This window comes from Sardina pilchardus, chromosome 16 (genome assembly GCF_963854185.1).
Source record: "Sardina pilchardus chromosome 16, fSarPil1.1, whole genome shotgun sequence".
Lineage (NCBI taxonomy): Eukaryota > Metazoa > Chordata > Actinopteri > Clupeiformes > Clupeidae > Sardina > Sardina pilchardus.
The window spans coordinates 5162718-5182896 of record NC_085009.1 but is presented as its reverse complement, the minus strand read 5'-3'; the positions used below and the strand labels follow the sequence as shown (position 1 = coordinate 5182896).

Below are 20179 nucleotides of genomic sequence, written 5' to 3'. Positions count from 1 at the left end.
TATTTCCATCTCCCGACTCTCTCCCTGAACTCGTTTGAGCGGGCTCAGCACTAGCAGACAGCTTCCCTCCGCCGCAGCCTTTGCTTTGAGCTGATGGAGGGGCGAACCAACCAAGTCGGGAGGAACCATTTTCATATGCATGCGCCGCGAAATAAATAACTTCAGTGATCAGTAATCAGCAATTTTTTTCCCCCCTCCCGGTCTCTTTCCCTCTCTCTCTCTTTCCCTCTGTGCCTCCTCTTTATCTCTCTCTCTCTCTCTCTTTCTCATTCTCTCTCTCTCTCTCTCTCTCTCTCTCTGTCTCTCTCTCTCTCCCTCCATGTGGAAAAAAAATGACACAGAGAGCGCCCAACCTGCTATTATCTGTGTACAGCAGAGGCTAGCTTTTCCCCCTGGCTTGTGCTGGATTCACAGGAATTTAATACGGTAGCGCCAGCTTCAGATCATTATTATTCTGACCAGATTTTGGAGACTAATCTCTTCCTCGTCCCCCTAATACAATTAAAGCGCATTGAGTGGCGATTGAAAGCCAATTTGCCATCCCATAGATCAATTTATCCCCTCCTCCCCCCCATGAAAGAAAAAGCCCCCGGGCCCCCACTAAGCGAATGAACTAGTGGGGTGTTGGGAAGAAAGGGTGTGTGTGTGTGTGTTTGTGTGCGGTTGATGTGTTTGCTAAAGTAGCCATAGAGCAGCGGGTGGTATTGGATAAACCAGTGCACGACCCACTGCTGGGCGTTCCACTGAATGACCACACAGAAGCTTCCGGAAATATTCAGCCCGGACCACATAAGGATCAGAGAGCCATGCTAAAGCCGCTTTGCGTGGGGGAACGTGCTCGGAGAAAAAGCGTGGTCACGGAAAAAAAAAAAAAAAAAAAAAAAAAAAACGAGAAACGATGAGGCCGAAGCGAGTTGAATGGAACCTCGTTCTGGGTCCCGCACTTGTCCCCCACGCGGGGCCTAAATGAATGCTCCATCTTGGATGGGTGGAGAATGGGATTAGAGGGTGGCACAGAATCCTCCGCCTCGGTCTCTCTGTCTGTCAGGCCTTTCACAGGGCGAGGGCCTGGATTGACAAACGATCCTTATGCACAGCATGCACAGCAGCGTGTGTGTGTCTCTGTGTGTGTGTGTGTGTGTGCGTGTGTGTGTGCGCAGCATTGGTGGCCCTGGCGAGGGGATGGCGGGGATTCATCCTTGTTGTGTGTGTTTGTGTGAGGGAGAACGAGAGGCCAGTGGTCACGGAGGGCTCTAATGTGGCATATTTATGGGGGCAACTCTGCCCATTAACCTCAGACGGGACAGGGACAAAGTGACGGCCACCGACACACCCTGATCAATCATCCTACAACACAGGCTGACCGGCTAGGGCCCTCTGAACAGAGCAGAGAGGGGAAAAAAAACAACAAATGTGAGCCATTTTATTTCATTTCTGGACGGGAGGACTTTTGATTTGATTTTCTCTTTGATTTTCTCACAGAACACTAAGTTCAGTATGAGCTCTAGCGTTCCGGCAGTGGTATCTTAGAACAGCAGTGTCTAAAGGAGCGAGGGGGTTGAGAGGGGACAGAAAAGGAGAGAACAGTAGAGGAGGGGAAGAGGGGAAGAGAGGAAGAGAGGAGGACCTTCCCTCGATAAGTACCTGAGAGCAACTGCCACATCCGTGGCGCAAACACGTCAATAAATCTCTACGCTAATGCAGAGCCCGAATCTGCTCTCCTCTTCAATATTAATGCTAACAGCGCCTGCGACTGTAGGTGAGTGCTCTCTGCCGTGATGGCTACGCCACGCTGTGCTGAGCAGTGCTCTGGTGGAAAGGATGTGACGTGTGGGGAGGTTAAGACTGCAGGCCTCGCGCTCCTGCCAGCAGAAAGGCTAGCGGCTAGCGGCTAGCTCAGAGGCGAAGCCGTTAGCTCGCCAGTCACCCTCGCCAACTGTGGTTAATTTCAACATTTGAAAGTCTTCAAGCGCCAAAGGCTCACAGCGGTGGGGGAAAAAAATTGTCTGAGTGGTGTGAGTAAAAGGCAACCCTCTCGACGGGAATGTGGAGGCAATTACAGCTGTCCATCTTGGCGGCGAGCTGACACACCAGCGCCGCGGCTTAGCAGGGTTATTTCCCTCTCCTTTGAGAAAGGGGATCTTCAACGACCTCTTGATAGCCAGTAGTGATTAAAGGCTCCGGGCTGGAGTGCTTTACGTAATGTGAACATTAAATAAAACAGCGCGGCAGACAAAAAGGTTGAGGAGCCGCCGAGTGTCTGTGTAACACTGAGGAAGACACAACCGCACTTCTTCTTCTTCATCATCATTGTCTTCATCTCCTTCTTCTTCATTTCTCTGCCTTACTTTCTGGGGCATTGTTTTTTTTTTTTTTTATCATATTTCGATAACGCAGCAGATTTCAGTGTGTCAGCATTCTCTGCTCAAAGGAGCTCTCTCCATGTTTCCCCTCCACGTTTCCTCCATTACCCATATGCGAAAAATTGTTCTAATGAGCTATCGTTAGCAACCGGGTTTCCATTAATATTTGATCAGCGCCAGCACAACACAAACATGGCAGTTTCACATACCAGCACATAGTTGCATGCTCTCTCGCTTCCTCTTATGCTAACATAACAGCAGATGATACATTATTTTAATGTTTCTATATACAGTAGGCAAGTGTGAGTTGCCTGGTGAAGCAGTCGGCCATCTTTTTTTCCGTGTCGTCTCGTCGTGAGGGTGCTGTCCAGTGACCGGCGCGTCTCCGTCTCACGGAGAGAGATGCTGGGGTGGTTCATCAGATAGAGTGTGCAGTCGTTCATCAAGCGTGCCGCTTGTTGGATTAGCCAAGGTCCCCTGGTGATTTGGGAGAACTCTCTCTTTCTCTAAGACTGAGAGATGCACAAAACAGGCAAACAAACACACACACACACACACACACACACACACACACACACACACACACACCTCAAGTTCCTCAGCACTGAGGCACAATATGTGCTGATGCCGTTAAAGAAATTAAGTGCTTATTTCCCAAGTGCCTTTTTCTCCTCTTTTCCTTTTCCTACCATTCCTGTTTACTGTGGGCCCATTTCTTTCTCCAAATGACTATTCAGAGCAGGTTTTGAGTCGCTTTCCTGGAGACTGACGGGATCGTTTTGAGTGTATCAAGGACAAAGGCTCGGTAAATCTCTTGTTTACATAGCTTCACAGAGCCTCAGCATCCCATTAAAATCTCTGATCAGAGATGTCACTCAGCGATAGCCGGATGGACAGAGAGCGGTGAAAGATAAATGAAACATCACTTTATCCCCCCCCCCCCCCCCCCATCCATCCCTCTCTCCTTTCTCGCCGGTTGATTTTTCCTCGATCTGGGCGTATCCACCGGGCCCTGTTCCCTTCACGGTGATGAGGGTTGTGTTTGGTCTCGCATGAGTGAGTCTGTCGAGAGGTTTTTTTTTTTTCTTCTTTTTTATCCCTCCCGGGACGGCCGACACGAGCCTTCACCGAATTCAAACATGGCAGTCGCCAGGAGCGATCGGGACAGGCCGGCCTGAGACGCATGCAAATGCCAGCGGAGCTTCCTGGGGCCCGGAGGCAGTCAGCCTGTCCGAGCCCTACACACGCACACACACACACACACACACGCACACACGCACACAGGCGCGCGCCACGCAAAGTCAGTGTTTTCCATTGTGTTGCGGGATAACTTTGCCGTGTCATTTTTGAAACGGCGCCGGCTGAATAATGCATGTCCGGGGAACGCTACACCGTCGGAGCGTTGGCATCCCGGAAAGGAAGGGGAAGAAGAAAGCCGAGGCTTTGTGGCGCAGGAATCTACAAGGACGTGCCATGTGATGTGAATTATTTTTAATATTATTTTTGTAAGTGTAGCCCTTGGGGGCGTTAGCTAGCAAGCACGCTAGCCCGGCTCATGGCTTCTTCTTCTCCTCTTTTTTTTCTGACGGTGCTGCGAGCGCTTCCCTGAGCTTGTCAGGGGAGAGCACGCCATCTTTTTATCCACACATTCCCTACGTCCCTGCGGATCCTGTTGAGCACTGATATTATTGAGCAGTGTAGAGTCTTATTAAATTCCCAAGCACTTTATTGTTCATCTCTCTCTCTCCCTCTCTCTCTCTCTCTCTCTCTCCTTGTTTTCTGTCACTCACTTCCTTCTCTCCTGCAGTTCTGCCCTTGTTCTCCCTCCCTCATCATGCAAAGAAAATCTTGGGGAAATATACACCCTATAAGATTTTCATGATCGTGCTGTATTAAAGTACCCGGCTCTGTTTTGCCATAATTCATAGGCCTCCCTGTGTGTTCTAGTCATCTCAAAGATGATGAACTTGTATACCGTTTCCCTTTCTGCTCGGAATAGCACGGTGCATCCATACCTCAAGGAATTACATGCAGACATAGTTCTGTACAACAAAATTCCTCACATCTGACATAATATACATAAGAAATAAAACATATTTTATAATAAATTCCTGCTATTGTGTGACGTTTCCCCACACTGCCGCAAGTAGTCCTGCACACCAACGGTGGCAGTGTCCATATTTGTGGCACTGTTGCTATAACAGTAGCCCCCCTAATGAGGGTACATGATCTTAGCATCATGGTCTTCCCCCAAACTACAACAAAAGCCAGTCCCCCCCCCCCCCCCTTTCTCTCCTCTCCTAGACGGGTGGCCATGGGCAGGGTGCCTCTGTAGCTGTGTGCTCATGCGCATTCATCAGACGTGATCGGGGCGATTGCTGTTATTTATTAGGCTGATGTGACAGGCGTCTGGTGCTCGGGGCGGGGCGTGTGGGACGCCCGATTTACATACGACCTTGCGTAGCACAGTTTTGTGCGCGAGCGTGAACTTCTGAGTTATAGTTCTGTCGAGTAGTTTTGTAGTTAGACTTGTCAGTGTTTGTCCGTGGTAGGGAAAAATGACTCTGTTGACTTTTTTGGCAATGCTGTGTGCTTTCGCGGGCGTTGCCAAGGAGATTAGGACCTGACCTGACCTTTTTTTATATTATCATTATTACTATTATTATTATTATTATTATTCCTCTTTGCTCATCTATGCTTTTATCTGCTATTACTGTTTGGTTTTTGTTTATGTAAAGCACATTGAATGACCTCTGTGTATGAAATGCGCTATATAAATAAACTTGACTTGACTTGACTTGACTTGACCGAAAGAGCACGCCGTACTGTAAACATCCCAAAAATCCGAACACCGACTTTTTTTTGCGAGTGTTTGCTCTTGTGTGTCGTGGGCATTGTTTTTGTTTATTTTGTCGGCATTTTTTTTTTCGTTTCTGAAGGCTCTCCTTTGAGTATCGGTTTTGTCTGCGGTTTTTTGTGTGTGTGTGTTGTTATTGTTGTTGCTGTTGTTAGCCTGTGCTGCTCCCTCGCGTCAACACAGCATGAGTCATCGTCCAGTTCAGGCCGGCTCCGCGGCGCCCAGTGTTGGTCTAGCGGCTCTCCCTGGAGGAGCCGGGCGTCTGCGGCCTCAGATTAGGCCGTGGTGTCTCTTCCCTCTCCCAGCCTCACACCCCCCCCACTCCACCTCTTCATCACCATTTAGTGGGGCGGGAGAATAGGGAGGAGGCAGCTGGGTGGGGGGGAGGAGGATGTGGGGGAGGGAGGGTCGGTTGGAGGTCCGGGGGGGTAGTGGGGGACTCTAATGTCATGAAAGTTTCATGACGAAAAATCTCCTGTAGGTGCTGAATCTTTCATGACACACTAGGGCAAGACCTGAGGCTGAACAAAGCCCCCCTAACCGCCAGCTCACAACCCCCCCCCCCCATCACACACACACACCCCCGCCAAACACACACACACGTGCACTGATCTTCACACAGGGCGGATGAGCAAAACAGGGCGGTGTTTTGTCTGCCAAGGTCTGCCTGTTTTGCCTTCTTGCTTGGCTCTGTTGCTTATTTATTTATCTGTTTGCTTTTGTTTATCTGATACATAGCGCTCCCTCCACATTTCATTTCCTGCCTGCAACTGTCTACTTCTCGCCTCCCTATCAGAATCTCCCACCTGTCTGATGTTGCCGGGGATTTAGCGTAGCGTCAGCGGCGCGCTGCCCACATCTTTACATGCCTCCAGCGCCGTCCTCATTAACGCTGTGATTACATTCTCCCAACGTATAGCTCGCTTTTGTTAAAGGTGATTGTTTTCTTTTTTTTCTCTCTCTCGTCTGCGTCTGCGGTTAAATCAGTCTTTCTTTTCCTCCTCCCCCGCACACGGCACTGTACCGCTCCTCCTCCTCTCCTCATCCTCCCTTCCTCTCATCCTCCCTACCTCCCTCACACCCTGTCTTTTCTTCCCCTCCGCCTGCCTTCCTGCTGGAGCTGATTGATATTTAGACACGTCCGTGGGACACTGGAAGGGGAAGAAGAGAGAGGGAGAGAGCGAGCGAGTGAAAAAAGCGAGTGTGTTTGAGCCGCGGCGCTGATGAAAGACTCATCAGCGGATCGGATCAATGTGAATAAATATTTCCCACAAGCCATCAACGCAGGCATCGAGGATGCACCACAGTGCAGGGAGAAGAGCGAGAGGAAAATCAATCTGAGAGAGGGAGAGGGAGAAAGAGACAGAGAGAGAGAGAGAGAGAGAGAGATACAAAGAGAGACAGACGGAGAGAGAGAGAGAGACAGATAGAGGGTGAGAGAGAGAGAAGATGGTGGAAAACAGGTGCGTTAAACTGTCAGGCACATTCAATAACAGACCATGTTTTGAAGCCTCATTGGAAAGCCGTACAGCAACCCCACACACCCCACACAGCACCTCAGCAACAGTAACCCCCCCACCCCCCCGAACACGCTCCCCTCTCCCTGTTTGTGGGCTGGGGCGGAGGTTACATAGTTTGAGTTTGGTGCTACTGATGTAATTAAAAGCACTGGCGAGGTCTACATCAGTAATCCGGAGTCCAATCTATTCTAATCAAGTCCACTAATGAGGAAGTTAATGAAGGAAGCAGTGTACCTGTTTAGGAGCGTCAGACTCGGAGCGCCGGCAACCCACACCGGCCCGGATGCCCACCACAGTGGTGCCGCGCCAGCGCCGGTGCCCTCCGCACGCCCTTTGCACTCGCCCGCTCTCTCGCTTTGTTGTCGGGCGGAGGAGGGAGGGGGGAGCCCTTTCTCTAATTGAATAATTATGTTCGGGTGGAGACGAAAAGGGAGGGGGAGAGGGGAAGGTGTGGTGGGGTGGGGTTCATTGGGAGTGCCAATGCCGATGCCTCACACCCCGGGGTGGGTGGGGGGGTGCGTAGGCAGCCGGTGTGAGAGACCCCTGGTGTGAAATAAGAGGAGAGAGGGCTGGGGAGGGGAGGGGAGGGGAGGGGAGGAGCAGGCGTGTTGAATAAAGGATGTTCTCGTTGGCCAGCGCTCATTCAGGGTGACAAATCGAGCCCTGCTGCTTTAAATAGCGTTTCCCTCCGTCCCATATCTCTCGTTCTCTCTTTCTCTCTTTTACTCACTCACTCACTCAACCCCCACCACCACCACCCTCACCACCAACCCACCCCTTTCTTTCACACAAACACACACACACAGTTTCACACACACTCTCTCTGACTGTCTGACTGACTGAACTCAGGGCCCTGAGGCTGGGATTTTCTGACTCCCTTTCTCGCCCTCACGCTCACTCTCTGCCTGTTTGTTCGATGGACAACCAAAAATGCACCCTGATAAATGTTTAAAGTAGGCAGCGACTCTACCGCTATGCTGCACTCCTGCTTATGGTTTTAATGGGCCAGAGAAAGAGGGAGACAGAGAGAGAGAGAGAGGGAGGGGCAGAGAGGGGGAGAGAGAGAGAGAGAGAGAGGGAGGGAGGGGCAGAGAGTGAAAGAGTGCACACTGTCTGTGTGATTTTTCCCCCATCTTGAAGTAATGTAGTGTAGAAGGGTTTCCCTGTTACACAGAATGGGTCTGACTTTTAATTTCATTTTACATGCAAAACCTTTCAGAGGGGTAAAAAGTGTTGTTAGCCTGCACAAACAAATGGCACCCGCTCCGCATACAGACACACGCACACATTAAAGGACACACACACACACACACACTCACACACACACACAGAGATTCACAACCAGTTTAACTCCGCTGAGTGTATTGTGACTGCTCCTATTGCACTACCCAAAAGATTGATACAGGAGATGGGTACAGGCCTATCACACGATGCCAGAGTTCAGGGTGACTGATACTGGAGATGGGTACAGGCCTATCAAACGATACCAGAGTACAGGGCTGACGTTAGGCCTGATCGTATAGCTGAGCATGTGCTTCTGGGACAGCACCATGGAAAAGCCCTGCTCAGAATAGCCTGGTGCTGCCACGACTGTGACCACTACACCCAAATTGTGTAATCAGCGTTGGCATTAATTAAGACAGGCCTGTAATATATTTATATGACCTATTTTTCAAATTAAAGTGTGACCTATTTTGCAGATCAGTTACACGTCTGCTTTTGAGTTGGTTAAAAGGACACTTATACGAAATGACCACTGCGAGGAGAATGTCCCTAGGTGAGACACAATTTACCCCAAAGGATCATGGGACATTCCACACCAAATTGATTGAATTCTTTCATCAGGGTGCGTAATGCGTGTGTATTGAGTTATACTCCACCGGTATCACTTATAAAAATACCTATGCTGGTAAATAGCATCTCTTATTTGTTCCATTTAATTAAAATGTGTCCTTGAGGCCTACCTTGATAGAGCATCATACCTCTCCCTTCCCCTCCCCTCCCCTACTCCCCCCCCCCCCTCCAAAAAAAAGAGAAAAGAAAAGAAAACTTCAGATGGTAGAACTTTTGATTCGTGCATAAGGGCCTCCTTTGTCTGAGGTGCTTTTTTTAACCCGAATCAAATAGCCGTGTGTGGTGATGATTAGGGTCTCCGAGGATGCCCTCAACTTTTTTTTTTTTTGTCCTCTACTAATTACAAAATGACGTCGGCTCAAGGCTTTTTTTTTTTGGTGGTTGGGGTAATGGTTCGCTTTTGTGTGGGAGCGGCCAGACCAAATCTATGCAAAGCAGCTTTCGGAGGTCTTATTGCAGGGCGCTGGTATTTGCTGTCACCCGGCAGTCAGTACGGCGCTTACAAAAGTTCACCTGACTTTGATTATGCCCGTGGTCGGGCCGGAGAGATAGCGAGACGAAAGGGGCGGGAGAGCGATAGACGAGAGAGAGAGAGAGAGGGAGGGAGAGAGAGAGAGAGAGAGAGAGGGGAAGACAAAGACAGAGCAGCTTTTTTTGCCCCCGTCGCTTCGCTACTTAATCCAGGTGAACGATGGACCTGCATAATTCACACCTAAGCCTTGTATCAGTTTTTTTCAGCGATAAAGGACACGAGCCTGAATCAGAACCGGTCCGTCGCCTCCGATACAACTCCCACACACATACACACACACACTCCACCGACCCTCAGATACAACTCCCCCCCCCCCACACACACACTCCACTGACCTTTCGATACAACTCCCACACACACACACACTCCATTCCACTGACCCTCCCAATGCCCAAAGCCCCTCCACCACCGCCGCCCCCAAATCCACTCTCACACCCATTCCCCAAAAAAAACATGTCCTCTGCGAGGTCAACTTCATTAGCCTCGCACCAGTCGCATGGCACGCTGAGGAATTAAGCCGCGGTCACTCACTCAAGCACAGGCAGGCCCAGCCCGTCCAGTCGAGAGGCTATTCAACTATTCGACGATTCAAGCCTTCCCGCGGCCACACACACACACACACACCGCACACACCACCACAAAATGGGGCTGATTGACGTGACGCGCGTCCTCACTACGGCCCCTCCACGGTGCCGCGGGAAGCCCCTTAAAAAGGAATCAGCGCGTGTGGTGGATGCGCTGTTTAGTGGGGGGGCTGATTGGCAGCGTGACGCGAGGAGGAGGAAGGCCATTTGTACTCCAGCTGTGATTGCATGGCCTCCAACACAGCAGCTCTACCACACGGATGGGAGGTTTTTTTACCACTGGCCTGATGATTGGCACATATGTTGTGTCTTATTTTTGTCCTTGTGTGTAAGTGTGTGTGTGTGTGTGTGTAAAAGTGTAAGTGTGTGTGCGGGTGTGTGGGTGGATGGGTGAATGTTGGCCTCTGAGGATTGCTTGCTGGCTAATGACCACACGTGAGAGTCGGTACTTGGAGAAGGAATGAGCAGTTGAAAGGACACAGGCAGTCATTTGAGCGCCTTCTTTTCTTTCTCCATATCATCTCTCTCTCTCTCTTTCTCTCTCTCTCTCACTCTTTCTTTCTTGTGCGCGTCGCAAACGCAGCCATCTGCTTGAAAATAAAGGCAGGAATGAAATTTCAGCTCGGGCTGAGGTTCTGCAATTCTCCCCACACGTCGACTACTTCAAAGCCCTCCTAGTCGTCGCTCGTATACATTTGACGTGCCGATATCGCTGTGTAGACCCCTCTCTCTTTTCTTCTCCTCTGTCTGCCTCCATTCTGTCGCTTTTCCGTTGCCTTCTTCTGCCTCGCTCTTCTTCCCTTCCCCATAGTAAGTGGAGCAGAGCCTCGGAAAAACCAGCAGGTTTTCAGGGGCCGGATTTAATTGAAATTGTATTTTGACAAACAAGCATTTAATGGTGTAAAATAGGCCATTGTGCGGGTGTGTCTGGAAGCCGGCGATAAGGCAGGCGGCGCTGGAGCAATGAGGCTCGCCATAAAGACCGGCGGAGAATTTAGAGGAATAACAACCCGGCAGAAAAAAATACACACACACACACACACACACACACACACATTCACAATTTAACCCATCTCTCTATGACTCTTACCTCGTACTCTTCTGTCGGTTCACAAACCTAGCTAAAGCCCTACCATTTTCTACACACTCGTCTATCTATTGTTTGCCTGTGTGTGTCTGTCTGTCCACCTTCCTCAATGCATCTATGCCTATGCTGTGCTGTGTTTGATTGTTCTCTCTTTATCCCGAATGGTGGGAGAGCTGTGCATGATTTTTGTCATGGTTTTGACACACAGTTATCTCATGTACTCTGTGGCGATTGCATTGGCAGTTCTCACACCATAATCCACATCTCTTTCAATGCTCAAACGAAGGCGCCCAGCTTAAGACTTGGATGAAGAAAGAGAGAGAGAGAGCGAGATATGAAAAAGGGAAAAAGCCAGCAACAGTGGATTAGATTGTCAGTCAAGAGTGGAGAGGACAGGGTTCATGCAGCAAACTATATTTTCTTTAAAAAAAAAACCATCTATCTTGGCAAGCACATTTTCAGACAGTGCTGGACAAGTTAGCATTGAAGTAACCACAGGCAGATGACCCCGAGGTGTTTAAACCCTTAAACACGCTATCCGTAAAGATAGAGCAGTTTTATAACCCCCCCCCCACACACACACACACACACACCGTGGAAAATAATTAACTAGTTGTGTTCTGGTACTGTTCGATACAGTGCCTCTGGGGCGCAGCTGTAATCCACAGACCCCCTGCCTCCACCCCCACACTCCCTCCCCTCCTCCTCCCCCTCTCCCTCCTCCCCTCCGCCCCTCCTCCTCTCCCCCCAGGCTGAGACTAGCGGGAGGAGGCGTCGACATCCCTACATCCTAACATCCTAACATCCTTCATTTCTGCTCCTCTCCATTTGATGGCAGCTATCAGATTGTGAGTTCAGACAGCTCAGCATGGTGCCTCTGATTCCCTTTACTCCACTGTGTGTGTGTGTGTGTGTGAGTGTGTGTGTGTACATGCATTTGTGTATGTGGGTGAATGCTGGTGGGTATATTATGTGTGTGTGTGTGTGTAGGTACTGGAGAAGTGAGTGTAAATTCGGTATTTATGGAGCCTCCTGATGACTACTGATGAGAGCAGGAGTGTGCAAAAGAACCGAGAGAGTCACATTAGGTAATTGGCGGTGAGATCGTCACTGGAATGAAATTATGGTAGTTAATCTCCGCTCAATTAATCAGCGATGGAGTACTCTTACTGTAGACTAATTATTTCACACTGTGTCAAGCCCAGTCCTAAAGAGTGAGAGAGAGGGAGAGAAAGATGTGGCATATACTGCACTCTTCTCAAATAGACTTAGACTGACACCAGCTCTACAAAACTTCATAGCTGAGGACTGGAGGAGTCTTTCATTTATTCCATAAGAACTTTTCATTTACTTACTTTTCATTAGCTATTTATTAGCTATTCCTTCATGTATTCATGTATTTATTTATTTATTTCTGCATGTATTTATTTTTCTCACGGATGCTTCTGCAAGCAATCTGTTCCTCACCTCACCTCTCATCTGCAGAATCACGGTTGAAGGAGACGGAGAGAGAGAGAGAGAGAGAGAGAGAGTGAGTGAGAGAGTGAGGGAGAGAGAGATGGAGCCATCTGGTCAATCTTTTGCTGACATGTTCTGACAAAACGCCTTGCGAAAAGAGAGAGAGAGGGATGGTGTAGTAGTGTTTAGGTGTACAATTATGTGATGGGGAGGCGGGGGGGGGGGGTGTTCCAACCCCACCTCTATATGCACTCAGCTCCACCTATCATATGCCCCCAACCCCCCCGTACCTTCAGCAAACATATTCCGACATGACACACACAGACACACACACACACACACACTCACACACACTCCCAGAGCACTCCGCCAGCTGCCCATCTCAGGCGCAGGGGAGCATAAACAACAGGGAGTCGGGTGCGTGTCCGCGCTGTTGTGCAGCGTCGCTCTGCTGTCATGGTTCACTGAAGCAGCAGCAGCAGCAGCAGCAGCAGTGGCGGTGGCAGTAGTAGCCGTAGCGGCCTCAGTGCTAACAGCCGCGCAGGAACATATGCAGCTGGCCAGAGTGCTCAAGCAAACCAGGTCAAGCAGCACGACGGGCATCTTGGAATTGAACCAGTCAACCCCACACCCTCACCCCCATCCTGCCCACACCCCCACCACCCTCCTCACCCTCCTCCTCCCCCTTCACATGCCCTCCTTCTCTCCGAATCAAAATGCTAACACAGTGACAGAAAGCTAACACACATCTAGCAGGCTCAGAATTACACGCTAACGCCATTATCATCCCCAGCTAGCGTTAGCAGGTAGGAGTCGTGTAGACATTGGTTTTTAGCAGCTTTTGGTCGCTCCAGTAGGTTGTTATCGAGTGTCTGCTGTGCAGTCTGTTCCCTCAGACATGAGTGGAGTGTTTACTGGGGAGCTGGTGGTGTTTGCTGCGCATGGCATGCGGCGTGCTGGATGGCTCTCAGGTAATGCTAATTGGGATCAGGTTGACATGCTGGGCTGGATGGTACCCTTGATGGCGAATCATTCCGCTGCAAGCTGGGACTTCAATTGCAGTCGTAAGAAAGGGAGAGGGGGGTAGAGGGGGTAGAAAGAGACGTTGTTGGTTTTGCATTACTTCATGAAAAAAGATTATTCAGACTTTATTAAGGCTCCATTGCCTAAAGCCTGTGTATGAAGTTTGTTTTTTGCTTTATTCTATCTTCATTTTTCTTGTCTTGCATTGTTACTCTATACCCGTTTTTTTCCCCCTCCATAGTCTCCAGTCCACTTCTGCCTGGTTGGAACTCTCTTCTCACTTCTCCCCTAATTTTGAGGGCCAAAGCATTTCTGACAAGCTGGTTAGCAAGATAAATGTTATTTCTCTCGGCTCCATTTTAAAAAGCCCTTGTGACGCAAGCTCTGCATTGTCAACACATTGCGCTTCATTCATCTGAGATATTGCGCACACAGGAATTTATCTTTAAGAAAAAAAAAAAAAAGTCCAAATGAATTTCTTCTAACGATCAGACAGTGTAGCCAATTAAGAGTTTTGGAACGGAATATGGCAGCGCAAGGAGGAAGGAAAAAAAAAACAAAGATGATGTTTTCTCCTTTGCTTGTGAGAGGAGGACTGCATTTTGTCTCTCCGTTTTCAAATTCGCCGGACAAATTTGCATCTTGAATTTAAAACATGTGAAAATTCCCCCTCAATTACCCACCGCCCCCACATCTAGTCTGGAGAAGATAATGACATTTTTTAGAGTGTGTTTTTAGACTTTTTAAGAGGATGACCGTGACACCGGCCCAGATTCGATTAAGCAGGACAAAGAGGCTTTGGAGCCCGCTCAGACATCACCTTCTCTGAACACTGTCTGTTTTACATGGGGAGATTCCCAAGGATGATGGCTTATCAGTAACCCTGAGTGAAGTCTTTCAATTATGTTTATTTGCAAGGGTGGATTTTAATGATAAATACAGTGTGTGTGTGTGTGTGTGTGTGTGTGTGTGTGTGTTCATCACCTTGTCTATATTAAGGCTGCAGTTGGCAGCCATGTTGAAGTACATTTGTCCTCTCTGCTGCCAGTACATTCTGTATTCTCAGCAGTTTCTGTCTGCCTGAGACGCGCACACACACACACACACACACACACACACACACACACACACACACACAGAGAGAGTGAGCAGTGAGGTCAGGGCAGCTCACTCACTCAGCGGGTCTCTGTTGGGTCTGACTCTCCTGACCAGAGCAGGGATCTCCATTCACTGGCCCCCACCAGAGACCACAGACCTCAGCAGCACTGCAGCAGAACTCTGCACCACACACACACACACACACACACACACACGTCTGCTCTGTCCTGCTCTGCCCTTTACACAGTGTGAGAGTGTGCGTGAGAGTGTCTCTGTGTGTGTGTGTGTGTGTGTGTGTGTGTGTGTGTGTCTGGAGCTTAGAGTCAAAGTGTTCTGAAAGACAGGCCATGTATGTAGATGTGGGTGTTTGTACATGCGTGTTACGGGAAAAAAGCACTTTGTATACAGACACACACACACACACACACACACACGCATACAAATCTCAGTCAGTGTCTCGGTCAGTCGATTTGATGTGGGCATTGTGCGGAGGCAAGCCACCATGACCAGTCAGCTGAGGCCACTGGCCCACATACAGCCCTGCTGAGGAATCTCCCAGCATCCAACAGCAGCGGGGAGCCGTCTCCGAACAAAGAACAGACTCTGCTGCTTACGTAATGCGCATGGAGAGCCCCCCCCCCCCCCACACACACACACACACACACACACAACCCCACTCAACCCCTCTCTCTTTTACAATCCCTCCATCCATCTATCCATCCATCCGTCCATCGGAGAGAAAGAGCGAGGGAAGAAACGGAAGTGAGAAGAGGAGGAGGAGGAGGAGGAGGAGGAGGGTTGTAAAGTGTGGCGCGCATAGTGATGGCTGATGCTTTTTTTTTGGGAGCGTGTTCAAAAGGACTGGCTAAGGGAAATGGCTGGCATTATGCGGCCGGCCCGCTGGCTGCAGAACTGCTATGTGGAGTGACAGTCTGCACGTCTCCGCACTGCCCCGAGCTTTTCCGGGACCTCTTGCCCCAACGCCACCCCCCCTCCCCTCCTCTCACTCTTCTCACACACACACACACACACACACACCACACATACACACACACAAACACACAGAACAGCCAACTGCCATCCACTCACCATTGGATAGGCCAGTGCCCTGGGGTGATTCAGGGGGAGGGGGGCATGGAGAATACCTTAATGTGGACTTTCTGGAACATTCCCCTTTGTGTGTTGTCACACCATGGTGAGATTCCCTTGAATAGAACAGGAAAAGGACCAAAAAAAAAACAAAAGTTGAGGCTAGGAGAAGCTGTCTTTAGTTAGCTGTTTACTATATATTTGATTCTTTTTGCATTCATCTCAGGCCAACTGCCACTCTACAAACCGGCTTTCTTGGCTCCTCTTACCATGCCTCGCCAGGCGAGCGTGCGGCAGCGCTTCCAGCTCCGCCGTTGTTGTCCGTTTGAGTATGAAGTCAATTTCCTCTGCCAGCCCAAAGGTCAGAGCACTGGGAAAAAGCAGCTAGTTTATGATTTGATTACGCTAGTTTCATTGACTGCCGAGGACCCCCCTACGCACGCACACACACACACACCACCACCCCACCCTGCTCTTACTTAACACACTGTACTGCGCATTTCCACTCGCTCCACAGCGTGACCTGCAAGGATGAGTGAACGAGCCTATTTGACACATCTGAGTGAATGAGCCTAGTTGACACAATGCTCAAAGACACTTAAGAGGGAGAGAGAAGACGGCATTGGAAAGGGAAAAATCTACCCTTTCACTGGCCTTTCTCCGAGGTCTGCTAAAACCAGCCAACTGCTCACAATATAGTAACTAGTGAGACATAAAAAAAAGGAAAAAAGGTGGAAGGCTGTTATGATGTAAATAAACTAAAGAAGAAAACTGTTGTCATTTGTCCCTAAACAACAAGGTCCAGGTGTGCTAAGCTCAGTAATTCTTGCCGCGGCAGAAGTGAGAGTTAGCATGGCACGGCGAGTTCCCCACTAATATCCCTCAATATGTTTAGTGGCGGAATTTGCTTTGAGGTAGCGGAGTGGAAGGTCAGTGTTATTTAAGTAGGTTAAATGCCCGCGAGTCGATGAATATCCCTGGGGGGAGCGGATCGCTGCTTTCGATATGGTTGAGAGGAAATAAAGTTTAAAGGGAGAGAGGAGGGAAAAAAAGGTCACTCAGACAGTCTCTATTTCAGATCCAGCACAGGTTCAATTCATTTCCCTCCATTTGATACCCAGCCGCTTAAATCAATTTGCCACTTTGGTGAGAGAGTTAATGAGTAAGTAAGTGTATGCATATACTGTATATATATATATATATATATATATATATATATATATATATGTATATATATATATATGTATATATATATATATATATATGTGCATACACACACACATGGACACACACATCACACACATACACATGTGATTTTTTATTTAATTCAAGTCTCTATGATGTCTAAGTACGGCATTTTTTTTTTACCACTAAAAAAAAAAGAAACTAGCCATCAAGAAGAAGCTCACATGAAACGATGCCCAGGCAGCAAAGGCTTGCAAACAGTCAATGGAGTGTGTGAAAATCCATGGACAGACACACACACGGAACACACTTTCACACAAAGGTGCACTCAAAGGCATGCACACACACATACAGACACACAAACAAGCGGACTGTTCCCTTTTTGTTGTTTTGTACCTGGGAAGAAGCAGTTGTCAGGGCAGGCATTGTGAATGGCAGTGGAGAGATGAAAGGTGTGTGTGTGTGTGTGTGTGTGTGTGTGTGTGTGTGTGTGGATGAGTGGCCCCATGGGGGCTGGCGGAGAGCCTTGACAGGCCTCTCAGCATCGCTCCGTGAAGCCGGTCAGGGGGAATGATTGAGCCGCTACGGCTATCGGACAAACTCCAGAGTCCGAGTCGGCGTGAGAGGAGACGAGCGAGCGAGCGAGAGAGAGAGAGAGAGAGATGAGCAGAGAGAGAGAGAGAGATGGAGAGAGAGAGAACGAGATGGAGAGAGAGAGCAAGGCCAAGGCCCCCCCAGAGGCCTCGCTAGATACTCAGCCCAACACCTGTGATGGCTTCATCGGCGAGTTGACCCTGAGAGGGAGCGAGTGAGCAAAAACGCCTCTTAGGCTGAGCGTACTGTATTTGTGGAGGGCTGGCGAAGGTGCGCCGACTTGACAGATATCTGATTGTTATAGCACACCCCCTGCAACTGTCGACTGTCATCCACGAGGAGGTGGAAAAAAAACGAGAGAAGAAAGGGGGGAATAAAGTTGACATCTCCTTCCCTTTTTGTCAGCTGCGCCCCTGATGCAACAAAGCCCAAAACACACTCTTAATTTCACTCAACTGGAGTGTCATCTCAATATCGCCATGTTCTTTATGTTTAGCATCAGTCATAATAGCCTTCCATGAGTTCATTAGCAGCATGAGTGTGCACTGTGCAGCTATGGTGGATGCAGGTTTATGTACGTAATGTCTATTATTATATGTTTGTGTAAGGCCACTGGAACCCTTGATGACTTCCTCTGCTCCTAGTCATGTGTCTGTCGTGATGTGTTGCAAAATGCCTGCGGTGTTGGCTCTGCTGTCTGTCTCCAGTGCTTGTGCAGTGTTCTCTACTGTACTCTGGAGTAGCGTCCATCTGCTTGTGGCACATTACACTGCTTCCATACTGTACATACCCACTCTAAAAATAAGACATGTGCGTTGTTGTATTTCACCATTCTATCTCCTTCTGGTAGCAGTGGCCGGGATAGCACGAGGCCTGTGGCTAGCGTCGGCGGTACCGTCAGTTGTTTCTGTTTTGCGCTGCGTGTTGCTTGTGTAAGGGGCAAATAAAAGGAAAATCTATCATTCTGCCCGGTTTGCACCGGACTGCCTTGCTACACCAAAGTAGACCCCCCCCCCCCCCCCTCCCTCACCTCCCCTCTGCCTCTGTGAATCTCTCGGCCTCTGTCGATGCAAAACAACTTGTGGCAAACGAAGAAAAGTGAAGGGGATGAAAACCCTACAGGGTAGACAGCACTGAGACGCAGCATCCAATTGTCAAGTCCAATTCTCCTGCAAAAAGACTGAGGCCAAAGAGAGAATGGGTTTCCAGGCAACCAGTCTCAAACAGGAAGTGATGTCAGGGTTGCCTTGGAGATTTTGGGATGCTTTGCTATGATAGAGGGTTATTTTTTTTGTTGTTGTGAATCTTACTGGTAGTTTTGACTGGCTGCGTCCTTTTTTAGAGCATGATTTAGAAATGAATATGAATAATGAATTGGGGGTTTGAGTGAGGTATGACAGCGCTGCTATCAACATGAGAGGCTTGCTACTGCTGAATCACTGCATCTGTGTGTCTATGCCGTGGATATGTCAGAGTTTGTTCGTCGTTAGCTAATAGCTACCCTAAGAATGCTTGCGTGGGTATTTTGACATGATGTATTCCAGAGTGTGACTAAGTGTCTTTCCTTTCAGTCTGTCCTGATTTCTTTTTTGGTTTGTTTGTTTTGGTCCTTTAAAACCAGCATTTTTTTTTGAAAGTTGTCTTTGCTTATGTGTATGTTGGAAAGCAGTATCATGTCAAAACATCTCTACACATCACACATAGTTCATCTGTACAGTTGTCATTACTGAGGTTTTACATTTAGATCATATGTAATACACATACAAACTCACACACATGCACACACACTCACCCACCCACCCAACCACACACACATACACACATACACACACACACACACACACACACACACACAGATCTCTTACATAGTCCATACATAGCAAAGAACAGTTCCACTGTCGATCAAACAAAACAGTGATTTCTATTCTATTCTTTCTTTGCAGGAGAAAAAGAACATTAAAAGTAAGCCCTGATTAAAACTGGTTCTTCTTTTATGGAAAGGCAGCATGCTTCCTTTAGCACTCACCCTCTTTCTCTTTCTCTCTCTTTCTCTCCCTCTCTCTCTCTCTCTCCACCATTTATTGTTGCTCTCTCTCTCTTGCTTGTGCCATGTCACACATCCTCTCTGCCCTAGACTAGATGCCTGGTGGGGTCCAGTCAGGCGGGTATAGTGGCGGGATTGCTGGGGTGGTCTGTCTGCTTTTGTCTACGCTTCCATTTGGTCTTGTTTTCTCCTTTTTTTCCTTTTCTTTTTGTTTTTGTTGTTTTTGTATTGACTGCACTAACAGTAGCAGAGAGGTTATGGTCATTGCACCCCCCCCCCCCCCCCCCCCCCCCCCTTCCCCCGTTTGTGCCGCTGTGCGCTCCGTTGGTCTTTTGTGGGACGCCAGTATGCTTTCATAGAGCCGTTTAGTTGGAGCCAGCAGGGCGTTTTTAGGGATGCTTTTTTTTCCTGTCTACTGTTATGTGTCAGGGCTAAAGTGTTTTTATAAATAATAAAAAAAATACTATGACAAGAATATTAAGTCATGTAATAATTTCTCTTATAAAAAAACTGACGGCGTTAATGTCTGATATTGAACAAACCTAGCAACAAGACACTTTTCAACAACAACAAAGAAGTATTAAAGTGAACGCTGACATGCAAGCATCATTTGTGTGCCTGTTGTTGTAATCAGTCATGATATAAACTTTTCAAAAATGGAACTCTCTCTCTTAACTCGCATTAAGCTGTGGGAAGAATGGAAGGCCAGATTCAGAAAGAAGTAAAGCTCTTTGATATGCCGTAGGTGGCACAAAAATAATATTCTTATAAGGGATTGGTGCATGCGCAAATTAGACATGCCCCATAAATAATAAGATATTAATTTACTGTATGTTAGTTATCAGTGGAAATTAAGCATAGGATACCTTACAGGCACACACACTACAAGAA

At 48.5% G+C, this 20179-nt stretch overlaps 1 protein-coding gene across 3 annotated transcripts in view; it reads left to right on the top strand.

Annotated features, from left to right (window-relative positions):
* The window catches only part of pcdh7b (protocadherin 7b), a 101639-nt gene that overhangs the window by 75622 nt on the left and 5838 nt on the right, over positions 1-20179 (top strand). The window contains exon 3 of one of the 3 annotated variants that reach the window (XM_062515905.1): positions 19188-19206. The exons of the other annotated variants lie outside the window; for them this stretch is intronic. Coding sequence (XP_062371889.1) covers positions 19188-19204 — 17 coding nt within the window. The 3' untranslated portion in view covers positions 19205-19206. The remainder of the gene's footprint in view (positions 1-19187; positions 19207-20179) is intronic. 3 annotated transcript variants of the gene reach the window in all.